General features: G+C 34.8%; 2 protein-coding genes and 1 non-coding gene across 16 annotated transcripts; 2 read left to right on the plus strand and 1 right to left on the minus strand.

Moving 5' to 3' along the window:
- Window positions 1–1698: 1698 nt before the first annotated feature.
- LOC114821255 (small nucleolar RNA R71) lies at window positions 1699–1805 on the minus strand. Its single transcript, XR_003768701.1, has one exon. It is a non-coding gene; the product is annotated as a small nucleolar RNA R71 (small nucleolar RNA).
- A 4785-nt stretch (window positions 1806–6590) lies between these two features.
- On the plus strand, window positions 6591–8718 carry LOC139191365 (uncharacterized). Its single transcript, XM_070812137.1, has 5 exons — window positions 6591–6860; window positions 7149–7230; window positions 7359–7491; window positions 7618–7775; window positions 8498–8718. Exons 2-5 carry the CDS (start codon window positions 7160–7162, stop codon window positions 8571–8573), a joined length of 438 nt encoding a protein of 145 aa, XP_070668238.1. The 5' UTR covers window positions 6591–6860; window positions 7149–7159; the 3' UTR covers window positions 8574–8718.
- A 1043-nt stretch (window positions 8719–9761) lies between these two features.
- Window positions 9762–15586, plus strand: LOC103452562 (uncharacterized). 14 transcript variants are annotated; one of them, XM_029092404.2, is made up of 13 exons: window positions 9762–9897; window positions 9983–10099; window positions 10252–10327; window positions 10422–10474; window positions 10625–10682; window positions 10856–10984; window positions 11236–11288; window positions 11371–11413; window positions 12338–12399; window positions 12582–12701; window positions 12795–14281; window positions 14576–14884; window positions 15087–15586. In XM_029092404.2, exons 5-11 carry the CDS (start codon window positions 10635–10637, stop codon window positions 12802–12804), a joined length of 465 nt encoding a protein of 154 aa, XP_028948237.1. In that variant the 5' UTR covers window positions 9762–9897; window positions 9983–10099; window positions 10252–10327; window positions 10422–10474; window positions 10625–10634; the 3' UTR covers window positions 12805–14281; window positions 14576–14884; window positions 15087–15586. The 14 variants fall into 14 exon arrangements, with proteins under 14 accessions (XP_028948237.1, XP_028948242.1, XP_070668237.1 ...); XM_029092409.2 differs by having other exon boundaries at window positions 10293–10327; XM_070812136.1 differs by having other exon boundaries at window positions 10293–10327; window positions 11239–11288.
- Window positions 15587–15876: the final 290 nt, after the last annotated feature.

The raw sequence follows: 15876 nt of genomic DNA on the forward strand, positions 1-15876 counted from the left end.
CTCGGCTTGTTGATTACACTTTACTTAATTGATTTTTTTAATCTTCTTTTTATTTTTTTATTTTTTTATTTTTACCTTTGTTTATGTTCTTTATCTTCTTTTTGTTTTCATATTATATATATATAGATCTACTAATTAATGAAACTCTCTTTGTCAACCAAAAGATGGTGAAAATATAACTTAGTTTTCTATCACAAAAAAAAAAATGATGGGCAATAATGTAATTTCACAGGTCTAAATTTTATTGTTTTTTATTGAAGCCTCACCTACAGGTGATGTTAAAATTTCTCTAATATTTTAAATTAAAATAAAAAATAAAAAACCAAAAACGAAACCCCCCCCCATGTTCTCTCTCTCTTTCTCTCCCTCTATCCTTCTCATTTTCTAAAAACATGTGTTCATACACACAAAGTATGTAGGCAAATGCTAGTATATATAATTGCTGGTTGCATAAATCATTGAATTGTCAATTAGACTTTTCCTTGTTTGACTATTAGTGGTCAGTTATCATATTCTAGTAGGATACCTTCTTTTGTCTTTTCATTCTCCTATACCACCCCGAGTCTTCTAGTTTTCCAGTTGGAGTTTTGTTTCTACCATTAATCAACATCATTTTCTCACTAGTTTGTTCGAGTCTTTTCATTCTCCTTTAGCCAATTAAAGTCTTTTGTTTGTAGTATGTTGATGCACAAAACCGGAGGTCTTGGAACAAAGTAAATCAACCCGTGAATTTGCAAGAAATGTAAATAACACAAGATGTATCGTGGTTCACCCTAATGTTTGGGCTACGTTCACACTGATTATGTATTTATCTGTTTGTGAGGGAGAGAGATGGAGAGAGCTTCTGAAGGTGAGAGAGCCCTTCCATGGCCTAAGAAATTGGCCTCCCTTATTATGAGGGTGAGGAGTCATTTTATAGAATAAGGGCTCCTCACTTATTACATATTTGCCCCTTCCTTTATTACATAATTACATTTGAATCCCCCGAGTATTTATACGAGATCTAAATACGGAGGCCCTAAGTATGGTACAAACATAGTGTAATCCGTGAGGTATTAGGAATTTGACTTCTCTAGTTTATGTTTTCTTTGTGTTCACTTAAATTAATCGCTGTTTAATCATCATTAGTTTTTCTGCAGCGCATTTGCAAGCATATTACTGAAATCCTTCTTTGGTTCCTTGTAAGTGAATGATCGATACTCATTCCTTAGACATTCCGTTTGTGGAATTCGAACCAGAGATTGAACAAAAGCTTAGGCAAATTCACAAGGAATAAAGAGAAGAGAAGGCTAAGGAGAAGAGCGAACAGGAAGATATGGCTGCAAACGACAATAATGGTGGTGTGCCTCGAACCATTCAAGATTTCTTTATGTCGCAATTTTCTTCTCAACAATCATGCATAGTTTATCCTGAACTTGATGCTATAAGATCAAAGATTATGTTATTAACATGTTGCCCAAGTTTTCTGGTGATGAGAATCAAGATGCTAGTGAACATGTAGATAACTTTCTGGATATTTATGGGACACAAAATATTAAAGGCATCTCCGATGAGTTCATTGACCCAAAGCTTTTCCCTTCTTCTCTCACGGGTGATGCTAGAACCTGGTTCAAGACTCTGCCAGCGAGATCAATTACCTCTTGGACTCAACTTTCCAGTAAGTTCATTCAAAAGATTTACACTCAGTCTAGAACTCAGAGGTTGAAGGATCACATATTTCACTTTAGGCAGAACAAGGGAGAACCATTTTTTCAAGCATGGCAGAGATTTAAAGCTTTGATAATTAATTGTCCACACCATCAGTTTTTACCATGGCAACTAATTTTATACTTCTACCAACACTTGAGTGACGAATGCCGACATAGATTGGATGCTGCAACTTATGGAAATATGTTTGGTAAAGAACAAGAGCAAGCTACTATTATCATTGAGAATGTTGTCGCAAATTCATCTCAATGGGATAGTAGAGAGTTAACTCGGAATTCTGCATATGAAGTAAGTTCTGCACTATCAAGGAAATTAGATAATGTGGTGACTATGTTATCCAAGAATGCAGAATCGTGTGGGATTTGTGCTGCTCAGACCTATCTTACTCATCTTTGTCCTCAAAGTGGTACTTGTTAAGAAGTTGAGGAGGCTAATCAAGTCAACGCGTTTAACCGTCGAAGAAACGACCCATTCTCAAATACTTATAATCCAGGGTGGAGAGAGCATCCTAATTTAGCTTGGAATAATAATTTTAACCAAGGATCCAAGCCATGGCAACAAGGAGCAGCACCTATAAAAACCAAGAACCTTCTTGGGAAGAAGCTTTTGCTCAGATGGTTCAAGCTAATACGCAATATCAACAAACCACCTCTCAAGTTTTGCAGGCTCTCCAACAAGGGCTGCAAATAAATAGTCAAGCCATCGATAAATTGGAAACACAAGTCAGTCAAATCGCTGCTACAATGAGTGAAAGAGAATCCAGGCATTTCCCAAGTCAACCCGAAGTTAATCCACGAGGCAAGGAGCAAGTTAATGCCATTAGAACATTAAGGAGTTGTAAACCTTATGATAGAAGAGAAGAAATTGCTCTGAATGACCAAGAAGAGAATGCCAACCAAACAGCTATCTTCTTCACCACTCGCTGCTCCCACTCCTACTCCAAAAGTTGAAGAATTATGATCCTCATATGCCTTTCATGCAGAGATTTCAGAGGCAAAGAAAGGATAAGCATATTTTAGATATATTGAAGCAATTTAAAAAGGTTTAAATCAACATTCCATTACTCAATGTTATAGCGCAAATTCCATCGTACACGAAATTTTTGAAGGGTCTCTGCACAAACAAGAGGAAATTTATAGACCATGAGAAGATTGAGCTTACAAATTGTTGCAGCAAGGTTTTGATAACGAAGATGCCTCCAAAATTACAAGATCTAAGGAGTTTCACTATTCCATGTGTTATTGGTAATTTTAAATTTAATAAAGCTTTCTTAGACCTGGTTCCAGTGTTAATCTCATGTCATTTTCTATTTATGAGCAGCTAGGTATTGGAGAGCTACAAAGAACATCTGTCTCTTTGCAATTGGCTGACCGATCGGTGACTTATCCCAAGGGCCTTGTTGAGGACGTTTTGATCAAAGTAGACCAATTCATCTTGCCAACAAATTTCCTTGTGCTTGACATGAAGGAAGACCAAAACATTCCTATTTTATTTGGTCGTCATTTCCTTGCAACCGCTGGAGCTTTAATTGATGTCAAAGCAAGCACACTTAAGCTACAAGTTCAAGGAGAATCCATAGAATTCAAGATGTTTGAAGCACTAAAGTTACCAGTCGACGTAGAAGAGTGCAGTCACATCGAGCTTATTGCTCCCATTGTCAATGTCAACTTCTTGGAGAATGTGTCTACATATTTGTTAAAGACATGCATTGAGTATCCAGATTTAAATATGGAAGGAGAGGCAGCCATGGACATAATTGCAACCCTAAACTTGTCCCCTATTCATGCACCAAAGTGGAGGCAAGCATGGGAGCCTTTAGGACCAGTAGTGCATCATTGTCTTATGTCGACACCAAATTTCAAAACTACAAGGTGGAAGAAAGGGAAAACGAAGAAGATGTATGGAGTGGTTCCTCATTTGAATGATCCGCCATCCTCGATTTAATTTTGGCAAAGTCTAGCCCATGACTATAAAGAAGCCCTTCTTGGGAGGCAACCCAAGTTTTCTAAATTTTTCTTTTGTTTTTCGTAGTTTCATTTATGGCATTAGTTTTTAATTTCCTTCATGATTTCAGGAACGGTGGTCTGCAATGATCCAGTTTGGGGGGATTACGTTACAAGGCATGACATCTCAAGTTCAACATTGCTTATGCATGCTCCAATGAAAAATCCCGGGAAGTTTTCATACCCTATCTTTCATTGTGTTATTCATTATGTTTTCTTTGTTTTACACATTGAGGACAATGTTTGATTCAAGTTTGGGGGAGGATTTTGTTCTCTGTGTTTTGTGTTCTGTTTTTGTTTAGTGTTCATGTTGTCTATGTATGCGTAAAACTGTATTAACTGGGAAGGAATTTGAACATTTTGTCCGCACTTCAATTTTTGTCCTCTTTCCAGCCATATAAAGACCATGAAAATTGGATTTTTCTTTCAAAAGTTATGATCAAATTATATTATATTATATTCTATATATACTAAAACCCAAACGGCTGGTTACTGTTCTAGGGCAATGTGCTGACCAAAATGCCCCTCAATTTGTTTGTTAAGCCAATTTTTTCCCATATATACTAAAACCCAAACGGCTGGTTACTGTTCTAGGGCAATGTGCTGACCAAAATGCCCCTCAATTTGTTTGTTAAGCCAATTTTTTCCCATATTTTCTACAGTAAAATGACTTCCTTGCCCTCCCAGGCCACGCGTTCATCCTCTTTCTACATTTTTCTGTTTGTTTCCTTATGTTGTTTGACTGCTGCTCTCCCAGTTTACCCATGTATAGCTGTTGGGAAAACAAAAAAAATATTTAAAAAATGTGATTAAAACGGGGCCACGTGGTTTGTGGCACAACTAACAATAAAAATTTATACCTTCTTAATTTTTTAAACTCATGTATAGCCGGTGGGAAGACTGAAAAAATATTAAAAAATGTGATACACAGTAAATTTAACGGGGCCTCTCACATACCACGTGTTGGTCATCGTGAGGTTTGCTTTTCACTCTATACACACCCTGCTTTTTGTTTTATTTCCCATACCCATTTCTGCTTTTTTATCGTTTTCCAAGCTCTCCGTTTCTTACTTTCGAATTTCACCTTCAATCCTTCCTTTTGAATCTTGCTTTCTGTTGTTCTCACCTCTTCTTTCCTCACTCAACATCGAATCAATGTAAGGTATTTCAACTTTTTTGTTTTGTTTTGTTTCAAACTGTAAGTTTCGTTTTCTTAGATTCGAAATTATAAAAAGTTAAATATTTTTTTTGGTTAATTTTTGTTTCCACAGTTGTATTTGTTTCAAAGATAATTATATCAGTTGAGTTGGTACTATTTTTGGATTTGTTTTGCAGGTTTTGTTTATACAGAGGCGAGGCCAATTTGACTTCCGCACTCTTTCTTGCCACGTGAGGGTAAACTTTACCTGATTAGGTAATGGACTGCAAATTTGTCATAAGATGTTAAGTTTCTTTTTAATCAAAGAATTTCAAAACATTTTTATCTGTTTATTTTGTTGTATGTTAGTTCGATTGGATTTGAGGTGCTAAAAATCATAAGCTAGATTTTATTTTGGTATAGCAATTTCATTGTCTGCTGTGTTTATGATGGTTTCAACAAATTGGTTAGCTGTTTGAGTATTTTTTTGGGTCCATAATTGTATCTCTTTGAAATAAATGCTGATATTAGTAGAGTTAATGCTGTTTTTGCCTTTGGTTCTGATTGGTATCTCTGGTTGTTTCAGATCTTAACCCTTTTTTCTGAAGAAAAAAAAGAGAGTCGATTTGCTTTCCTATTATTTTGAAGAATTGTTTTCGTTATTGCTTTCAATGCGTTTTGTTCTGATTATTATTGTTGTTGTAGTTGTGTTTTATGATATTCTAACTACATATTTTTAAAGTTTCATCAGTCATTTAATCTTAGTTAACCAATACTGTCTTTTTGTGTCACATTGTTTTGTTAAAGTTGTGTTTGTTCTTACATTGTTATTAAATTTTGATATAAATAAGCTTACGTCTCCTTATTTATCTAGATTACTTAGGTAAGATAATATTCTCATGCAACTAATATCTAAGAAATTATTACTTATTTAAATATTTATTTTAACATCTGTATCATAACAATTCTATAATTTATAAAATTTATATATGGTTTGAGTAGACTAAATGGAAAAGGTAAACGTAACTCTCATCTCTGAATTACGTCCGTATACAAAAGCTGAGAAAATAAAAGCTCGTGTGTGTAGAATATGGAAATCAGTAATTCATGGAGCTACTCAAAAATACACATCTCTACACTGCATTTTGCTTGATGAAACGATGAGAAAACAACCTTTTATTTTAGGGAACTTTAACGAAAAACATCCGGTACTGTTCACTTTAACGAAAAACCATATTTTTACACTAAAAAGTCAATCATGATACTATTCACTTTACCCTTTATTTTGTCCTTATCATTTAACAAATTAACATTTTTGTTTCTCATACTCTTTTATGTATTCAATATTCAATGTTAAATATATAGTGATGATCACAACGCATGCATATATACTTTGTTATTAGTTTTACATCATTCTTTCATTCCATAAAATGAACTAGATGTTTTTTTTCCAGCAAAACCCTATAATGCATTTAGATTGGTAATCAACAAAGAAACCAAATATTTTTAAATGAACTTGATTCTGTTTATACTTTTATATAATATTTCTGTTTCTTAATTTTTTAAATATTGCTTCAAATCACTTAACTATTTTCGTTCATTCTATCTTTTCATGTCATTGCATCTCTCCATGTTAACAATTTAAATATTTATTTGAATTTGTATATTAATCTCTTTTTTAACTTTGTTCCTTTTTCTTTTTTTACCGTTCTCTTCATTTACATAACCAACAATAAAGAAGCATGCGGTTGAAGGTTCCACGTCAGACATTGACTGTGAGATTGTAGCGTCAAAATTTGAACCCGGCGGTTGCTATGAAATCACAAATTTTAGGACCACTAAAATAAGAGGGCAGTACAATGTAGTACCGCATGATAATCAGCTTATATTTAGTGGTATAACAGCCTTCAAAAAGCTGTCAAATGTGTTTCCACCCATTCCTCAACATCGTTTCTTTCTACAGGATTACAACACACTTTATCCCCGCTTGAACAATGTTGACATTCTTACAGGTGATATTATTATACATGGTATAGATATATACATATTAAAAACACTGTTTTTTTTTTTTTTTGTCTAATTAATTTTCACAACTTTTTTATATTAACCTTCTTAATTGCAAGATGTCATTGGTCATCTCACTGCACTACAACGTTTGGAACAAAAACAAATTAATCAAAGGCTAGCATATAAGTGCCACAACTAATTGTTCCATGCCATTCCAAAACTTCGGTTACGTGAGTAAAAATATTTACCGGTGTTTTCTTTACACTTTCTTATTATTTTTTTTCAATGCACAGAAAAAATTGTGATGAACAGTACTGGCTGCTCACTTTTCTCTGTTGATCCGGATATTCCAGAAGTAAATGCATACAAATCAGTGTAAGTATTCATACGAGTCTTCAAACAAATCAATGTAGCTTTATCCAAATGTGGTTGCTGTTATAACAGCAAAAGAAATACTAATCCTATCAATTTATTCAAATAATATTACATTTTGAATTCTCTAGGTTTGCAAATTGTAAAGAGCATATAAAAATATTGGCACCCTCCACAAAACAAGTGAATGAGGTTGAAATTTTGCGCACAGCTAAAAAATTAACAATCGATGAGCTGGCTTTTCTAGATCCCGATTTGCACAAGGTATCAAATCGAACTACATCTCTTTAACATTTCTTACAAATGTACAACTACATTTTTACGTTTCCAATAAACATTGTATACATGATTACTATTGCTCATACCAAATTGTTACAAACTATTTTACAGAATGATACATTCCTATGTAAAGCATCTATCAAGCGTTTTGACACACGTAACGAATGGTGGTACAACGCATGCCCCAACTGTGTAAAACAAATGCACAAGGACTTGACAATTGGACAACTCATTTGTCAAAAACATCCAAACCAAACTCCAACTCCTTGGTAATATTTAACATGCACCGTTACAAGTTCATAATAATCTGTCAAAATATTTTTCACCTTCATTTTTTTTCATTGCTTATATAATATAATTATTTACCAAATCTTTTTTGTTTTCACATTTTCACATCTTTGCTCATACTTGCCTAAATGTGATTTCAATATATATTGTCTAGATGAATTGGAAACTGAATATCAGTCTTAGTGATCATCATTTTTCAGTGTTTTCTACATTTGCTATCCAAAATTTTCTTACGGATAACATTTTGCTTAAATTTTGTGATGTTAAAATGAAATTCGGGACCTTTCTCAATTTCAAATTATTTAAACTGTTTTTAAATACATTGTGTTATACAATGCAATCTTCGTCCACATTGTAATCGTTGTTATACAAGTTTACCCATCTCTACAAAATTGATACAACTTTTAGACTCTCCACAATGTTAATTTGATTAATTGTCAACTACAATCTGGTTCTTTTCATTTGGGTTTCGTAAACTTGTTCCAATGTTGTTTATCATTAGTATTCATGCATATTCTCTGTTTCTCATATTTTCATACGGTTACCATAAATAAAAGGTGTTAATGAACTTAATAAACATAGTTATCTTTATGCATTTAACTTCTAAACAAACACCACGCTTTTTTATTTTTCTGTTTTATTTCTATTTATATATATTGAATTTCAGGTTATTTTCCCTCATATACTTTGATTTTTAATATAGGTACAAAGTCAATTTGGTTCTTGAGGATGACACCAATGAAATCAATGCTCTAATAATTGGAAAATCTAGCGAATAACTTTTTGGTATCCCATGCAAGGACTTGGTACTGAATCAAAGATTGGTTGACCAACAACTGTTGCCAAACGAGTTTCTAAGGTTGATTGGGTAGAAAAAAAAATTTCACTTGCGATTTGGGAACAGAAGAAACACTTTAAATTCAAGTGATATTCTTATTTACAATGTGTCTGAGGATACAACCATGGAACCAATCACTCCACAACCATTGATCCAAGAAGTTACAGTATCTTCCACCACCATTTTATCCTCCACTTCAATAGCAGAAACAAGTGGACCATCATATAAACGAAAACGAGTCCAACAGGAAAGCTCTCTTTACCGGTGATGAACACAGGTTCGTATTATGTTCCTTTTGTAATTACCAATTTTAAATCATCATGTACCCATATATTCTAACACTAACTTCCCATTTCAAACAGTGAGTTGGAAGAAATATCAGAGACCAACCTAAAACAATTTGATGAGGTTCCTATCAAATCATTGAAAAAAAAATCGTCTCCAACTGGTGCAAAAAGAGACATCACACCACCAATAAAAGACTAGGTAATATACTTCAGCTTTATCATTTCTTCCACTATAAACACATTTATCTAATATATTTTGTTTTCTTTTCTGTGATTAGGTTGTTTTGTTAATGATCAGCACTATTATACCAAAACTGCAGCTGCTCCACTCAAAATCATATAATATCATCTGTTAATATATGTCAAAACTGTTCCAAGTGTTTTATGACATGTAAATCTCTTTTTCCTCAGAACTTGGCAATGTTTTTTGCATGTTGATACACTAGCGTCTGTTAGTTTTTGGTATTTCATTGCTAGTTCCAGTTGAAAAGCAGATACAACTACCAAACTATGTTAGATGACTGTAATATTTTTTGCATGTACATATAACAGCATTTTGTAATTTTTTGTACCCAAATGCTGGTTCCACTAGAAGAACAGCTAGAACCACTACACTATAATAGATGACTGTAATATTTAAATCTCAGGTTCTCCAAATTGAACTGTTTACCTATAAAGTTTTTCTAACCTCTTTGTTATCTACGATGTTAACATTGTATCACTATTTTTACATTATTTGTAAACTATTTGATATAAATTTTAAACACTGTTTCTCGGCCAGTGTTTTGCCTTTTTTGCCCTCGAGTTGCTCTGTAAATTTAGGTTTTTGTGTGTTTTATACAGTGAAATGGCATTTTTCACCCTGGGCGTCCAACATAAGTTTCCCGACTTCTTTTCCTCGGAAATCGCAGAGAAATCAAAAAGGAAAAAACTGTGCTCTGCACATGATCGGCGATTCGATTCCACTTCGTGAGATCTGTGCGATCTTTGCTTCAGGTTCTTCTTTTAATTGCTATGTGTGTAGCAGCTTTGTTCAATTAGATATCTAATTGTTGATTTTCAGTTAGGGTTTTGAGGATCCAAATATCAATTCTTTGTGGGTTTGATTTGTCAAGAGTTTTGCCTTCTGGGTAGTTCTACCTTCAGCTCCAGAAGAACCTTCAATGAAAAAAGTTACCAGGTTAGTGATTGCTTTCAAAAAGTTACCCAATTGGATTTTTTCTTACTGTGTTCAAGAGAAAGAAGAAAGGTAAGAACTTTCAGCTGAGATAGTGCCTAACTCTCAAGTGTACTGTAATTTTTTATCATTTCCAAAATTACCTTCTATAACAGAGAAAAGGGTGATGAATTTGACAAAGTTTGATGCTTTTTAGGATCGGTAGGCCACCATTTCTATCTGACTCCACAGGTAGTTTTTAACTTTTTATATGTATTAAGTTTTTTTTTAATATAAATTTTGAGTGATGTTTCATTCTTAAGCGGTGGTTTTTTTTGCTTTGCAGTTTCCAGTTTCTATTTGCACAAAGAACTTTCAGACAGGGTATAACTTCTTCAGGTGCGTGCTCTATATATTTCTCGAATTTTGATATCTCAAATCGATATTGTTTATTAGATTTTGCTTTCGATCTGATTCCAATTGAGTTCGATTTCGAACTTGAATTTATATTCGATTTTGATTTACACATGTCCTATTTTTTTTTTGAAGAAATTTAGAGATGAAGGAATTCAAGTTGGAGACTTTGAGTTCAGGTTTTTTCAAATTTGTACAACCTCTTTCTCTATTTTCGTTAAATTTCTGGAATTTTTTGTATAATTTTATGAAGCGTTTAATTTTTTTTATTAATTAAATTACAAATAAGTATCAATGGCCTTCATTTGGTACCAATCAATCAAGTGAGAGATGTGTTGTCTGAATGTTTGAATTTGCTTGAATTAGTCTCTCCAAGTAGGAGAAAGAGAAGGATCTGAATGGGAGCAAGGCACGCCATGGAACAAGCAAGCTCATGAGAATGTTAACGTTCAAGGGACTCGGGGGAGGGTGACTGATCAACTGAAAAAAACTGAGGTATATGGTTTTTCTCTTCGAATTTCATAAACATGAATGTATTTACATCTAATATTAACGGTACAAGGAATCAAATAATTAAAATTTGACCTAGAAAAATATTAGTTAAGCAAGCCAGTTCGCAAGTGTCTGCAGTGCACATATAATATGTTCAATTTCTTGAAAACCGTCTTTATTTCGCATATTAAACTGAGAAATTTGAAAAACCCTGTTCGAGATTTTGCTTGAAATCATGGTTTGGGATTAAATAGCAGGGTCAGATCCAGTATTCCGAGAAGTACTTCAATGATATCTACGAGTACAGGTATGCTCCTTTCTGCTTCGTTTTCTTTCGATTTTTCTTCATTTTTTTATAAACTTTTTGTTTGTTTTCAATGTTGGTACAGGCATGTGGCTAAACTGCTCCCAAAAAATGGGCTTCTGTGCGAGGTAATTTATTAGGGTTTTCACTTTTTTTTATTGTAATATGTCCTTTTGAGAAATGCTTTGAGATTTGTTTGTGTTATTTTGGGTTTTGTGTAATCTTGGAATCTTTCCTTTTTCTTCAGTGGGCTTTTCGGTTTCGTTTACAGTTCTTTTGAGTGTCCATGAATTTTCAATGCTGGATTTCTGTGGATTTTGTTATTTGAAGAGGGAAACTATGGATTGGTTTGTTACTTGGTACATACGTCGTTTATATGCATCAAATTATATACATTCCTCCCTACTCAAATGTTCAAATGTATTCATTTATGTATGTTTGCGCATTCACTTTCGTATATGTGCGTTAACTGCCATATATACAATACACCCATTTAGATTTGGTTAAATGAATAATGTACGTATACGAATTGGTCATTTCACACGTATAGATTGATAGTTAGATTGAATCAAAATTTCGTGAATTGGTCATACACTTTACGTGATTTCTATGCGGGAATGCTGGTGAATGCCTTATTTAATTTCCAAGAAATTGAAGCTGAGAATGTGGTATTTTCCTTTTGCTATGGAGAGTAGTGGATTTTGTGGTGCAGTAAATATGAGGCCCAATAAAAGTGTTTTTTTTTCCTTCTCTTATATTCATCTGTTTTCAATATTGGATTGGATTTGCATTAAGGGTTTTGTTGATCTGATATTATTGATAAAATACTAGAAAACCCACCTGAACTTAAGCACTTTTAGGGGTTTGTTCTGCTTTTGGTTCACTTAATATTCATACCTGTTTATGTTTTTACTTTTTAAGTGTGTTTTTAAGTTTTTTTTTTTTTTTTTTTTGTTCTTTGTAAGAATGTCTCCAACATGGTTTCTTTTTCGCACATCCTTTCAATAATTTAGATTGACTTCACCCCTAGTCCATTGACAGTTACTTTGTAGACGTTAGGGATGGGTCTTCTTCTTCAGCTTAGTGGGCACCGTACCTTTAGCAGAGCGTCTAGGTAATGCGACTGAGTAAGTGCTAGCTTTTTGTTTAAGCATTAAGTTATCTTAACTTTGCTAAGGCTAATTCTTAAGTTTTTCATTATTCTCTTAACTTTATGTTTTTTATTTTTGTAAATATCATTTAGTAATTTACTATAATCTGATTGCTTGATCATTTGATACTCAATAATTTCGCCAGGGCATCGGATGTTCAACTTAACATCACAAGTAAATTGCATTGGTTCTTTCCATTGAATTTATGCTTTGGCCTTGCTCAACTGAAGTCCTTCCCGAGAGACCTGGAGCACCAGATTGTCCTGTAAGTAGCACTTCAATTCTTTATTCTTTTTGCAGAAATAATGCATTAAGCACTTGAACTGTTAATTGATCCTTTTCCATTTGCATGTTGCAGTACTTTATGAAGACTCAAAGATGCAAATTTGTATACCGTGCAAGTTTAATCATCCGAAGGACAAAGTTACTACAACTTTCCATAAAGTGGTTCCAATGATATAGTTTCATATATAATACTCTTAGGCCTCGTTTGTTTGACCTCCTTAGCTAGGACTGGACTGGCTAGGACTAATAACCCATGTTTGGTGCAAGTCGGGATTGAGTTTAGTGGGATTAAGTCGACTCGTGCCGACTAAATCCTTCGTTAGCTGGGCTTAGTGAGAGCCCCCGAAAAGGAGAGGATTGCTAGTCCCGTTTCCCCGCTTCCCCGCTTCCCCTCACTTTGCCTCACCCCACGCCTGTGAACTTGCCCTCCCACTGTCTTTCTCCCCACCTCCCTCTTGTCTGTCCATAAGATCTCTAAGTCAGAGACCCAGAAAACCCAAAAAAAGCCAAAAACCCAGAGATCGAAAGCAGATTCATATAAAATATACCAAATTGAAGCTGGGAGTGACAAAATTACGATTCTACCTAAATCGAGGCCAAAAGGAGGTTGAATGTGGCTGGAAAATGGTATGGAAGTCTCGGCCTGTTTGGGCTTCTTCGAATCCATGACATATTCGAGCATGCAAAGCTAAGATCTTGGTCTAGGGATGGTGTGGAATTTTTTGGCAGTGCCAACTTCATCCAATTCAACGAGGGTTGGCCGAAAAACATGTCGGGAAACCTGCAACTCGTCGGGAAAAATGGAGCTGTGAGGTTCTGTTCGAACAACGCACAGCTAGAGAGGGAGGGAGGATAGAGAAATAGAGATTGGAATCGATAAGGAGCTTGACCGGGAATGAGAGAAAGACAGGAATTGAGAGGTTTGGGAGGAAAAAAAGAGGGAGAGGGTGGGACGAAGAACTGAGAGAAGAGGGAGAAAGTGGGACGAAAATGGTAGGAAAAGATGGAGAAAATGGTAGGAAAAGATGGAGAAAAAGATAAGATCATAATAAAATATTAATAATTTATAGATTAAATAATATAATATTAGAATTTGTTATTATCCAGCTTCTTAGTCCAACATTGCACCAAACGCTTCACTAAGATAATCCGGCTTAATCTAGTCTAAGCCAGTCCAGTTTAGTCCTTGAAGCTAGTCCAGTCCGAGATAGTCTGGCGCAACAAACGCACCCTTACACTCTCTTTTACTAATTTTTGTTACACAATCAATCACTCACAGGGTCATACTATTCATAGAACCCTAAAACCCAAATTTCTCCAGATCATTCCAAAATTCAATGGCAAACACAAAACCCAGATCCCTAAACTCACTCGATAACGTGTCAAAGGCTGGGCATCCAGTTCTCTCATGTTGCTCCCGTTGGATCCAGTATGCTTTTGCTGCTGCCAATCTACAGGTCGTACCCAGTGCACAAGGCTCCCGCTTTACGCAGGGTCTGGGAGAGATGAATGTCGGCTAGCCTTACCCCCATTTATGGAGAGACTGCTGCCAATCTACAGGTAAAGCTTAAATTTACATACAATTTTTATTTTTATTTTTCTTGATTGGAATTTGGGCTTTTTGTTCCTCCTTAATCCCAAAGTTCTGTAATGTATGCAACTTTGATCGAAAGACATGTTTTTTATTGCTAAAAATTGTTAACCCCAGTTTAGGTATTCATTTGCTCATTAAAATTGCATTTTGGATTCCGTAACTGAACCTCCTTGCTCCTCTTTTAACTCTAGAATCTTCAGTATACATGTGGGTTTTGCTTTGAATTTGATAAACCTCTCTGTGTTTGTGAGCTGATACAGGTTTTGGGTACTAAGTCAAAATTTTGTTGGATAGGAACCCATAAACAAGTATGAGGAAGTGTGTGAATCATCACTCAGCAAGGGTGATTGGTGATAGAAATTGGGTTATTCCATTCATTACTGGCTTTATCATATTCATTACCCTCTTTTTCTTAAAAGGGTTTTGGCTCTGGAAGGAGATGGAGATCGGTGACAATGATCGGAGTTCATCGCTGTGTGGATGATCCCAGTGTAGCGCTGGTTTTCAACTGTGGTGATTTGTAGGGTTTTGGGGGCGTGAATTTTGGGGGATTTTGTTTGGGTTTTTGGGTAAGCAATTGCCACCTCTATTCAACTTAAATTTAGTTCCCTTTTTTTGTTTCTCAAATTTGTTTGATGGAAAGATTGTTTTATCCTTTACTAAACAGTTTTTAGGATTAATGGTTTTGATTTCTTTTGAATTTATTTTTTATTTTATTTTGAAGCCCTGTAATATGTATGCTTTTGATCATGTCTTTTATTTTGGTGGCAGTTAGGTGTCACTAGATGGTCTACTAAAGCAGCTAAGGGTATTGAAATCAGTTATGGTTGATTGGTGGTGGGGAATTGTAGAGGGATATGGTGGATATGAGTATAATTGGAATGGATACAAGAGGCTCTTTTAGATGGTACAGGCCTGTTTTATATAAATACGTTTTTTCACTTGCAGAAGCTCTTCTCTCTCAGTGGGCATATAAACACCACCTGTGGTTAATTGTTTTGCAATCTTTGTGGTCCTTTTTATTCTTTCCATGGTTTCCTGTAATGCTTGGCAAAGTTTTGAGAATTAGTCTCTACAATGTGGGAACCAAGGAACTCACTTCCCCTTCATGCTCTGAATTCACACTTAGTCTGGAGATTATATAATCATTTGGGCATGGTTTCTCTCTAGGATAAAGCTTCTGTCTGTCTATATATATGGAATTGGGTTTGTGTAATTAATGTCAAATAATTGAGTGAAAGAGTTAAGCTCTCCTTTTACGCAACAAACAATCCCTCTCTTTTTGTAAACCAATCCAGCCAAACCTTTCTTATATATCTTAAAAACAGTCTGTGATAGCAAAGATAAAAATGCATTTTTTTAATGAAATGATGTGGGTTAGTCAAGTTATATACAAGACTTTGTTGTTGGATTATATTATAGATGAATAATAAATATTATGTGGATTCAGTTGCTTTTTATGCGGCAAGTGCCTTCGTCCATGAGCGGTAGGTCTCGGGTTCGAGACTTGGGAGCAGCCTTTCCATAAATGGGGGTAAGGTTAGCCGACATTCACCTCTCC

The sequence above is a fragment of the Malus domestica genome, chromosome 14 (assembly GCF_042453785.1).
Source record: "Malus domestica chromosome 14, GDT2T_hap1".
NCBI classification, from domain to species: domain Eukaryota; kingdom Viridiplantae; phylum Streptophyta; class Magnoliopsida; order Rosales; family Rosaceae; genus Malus; species Malus domestica.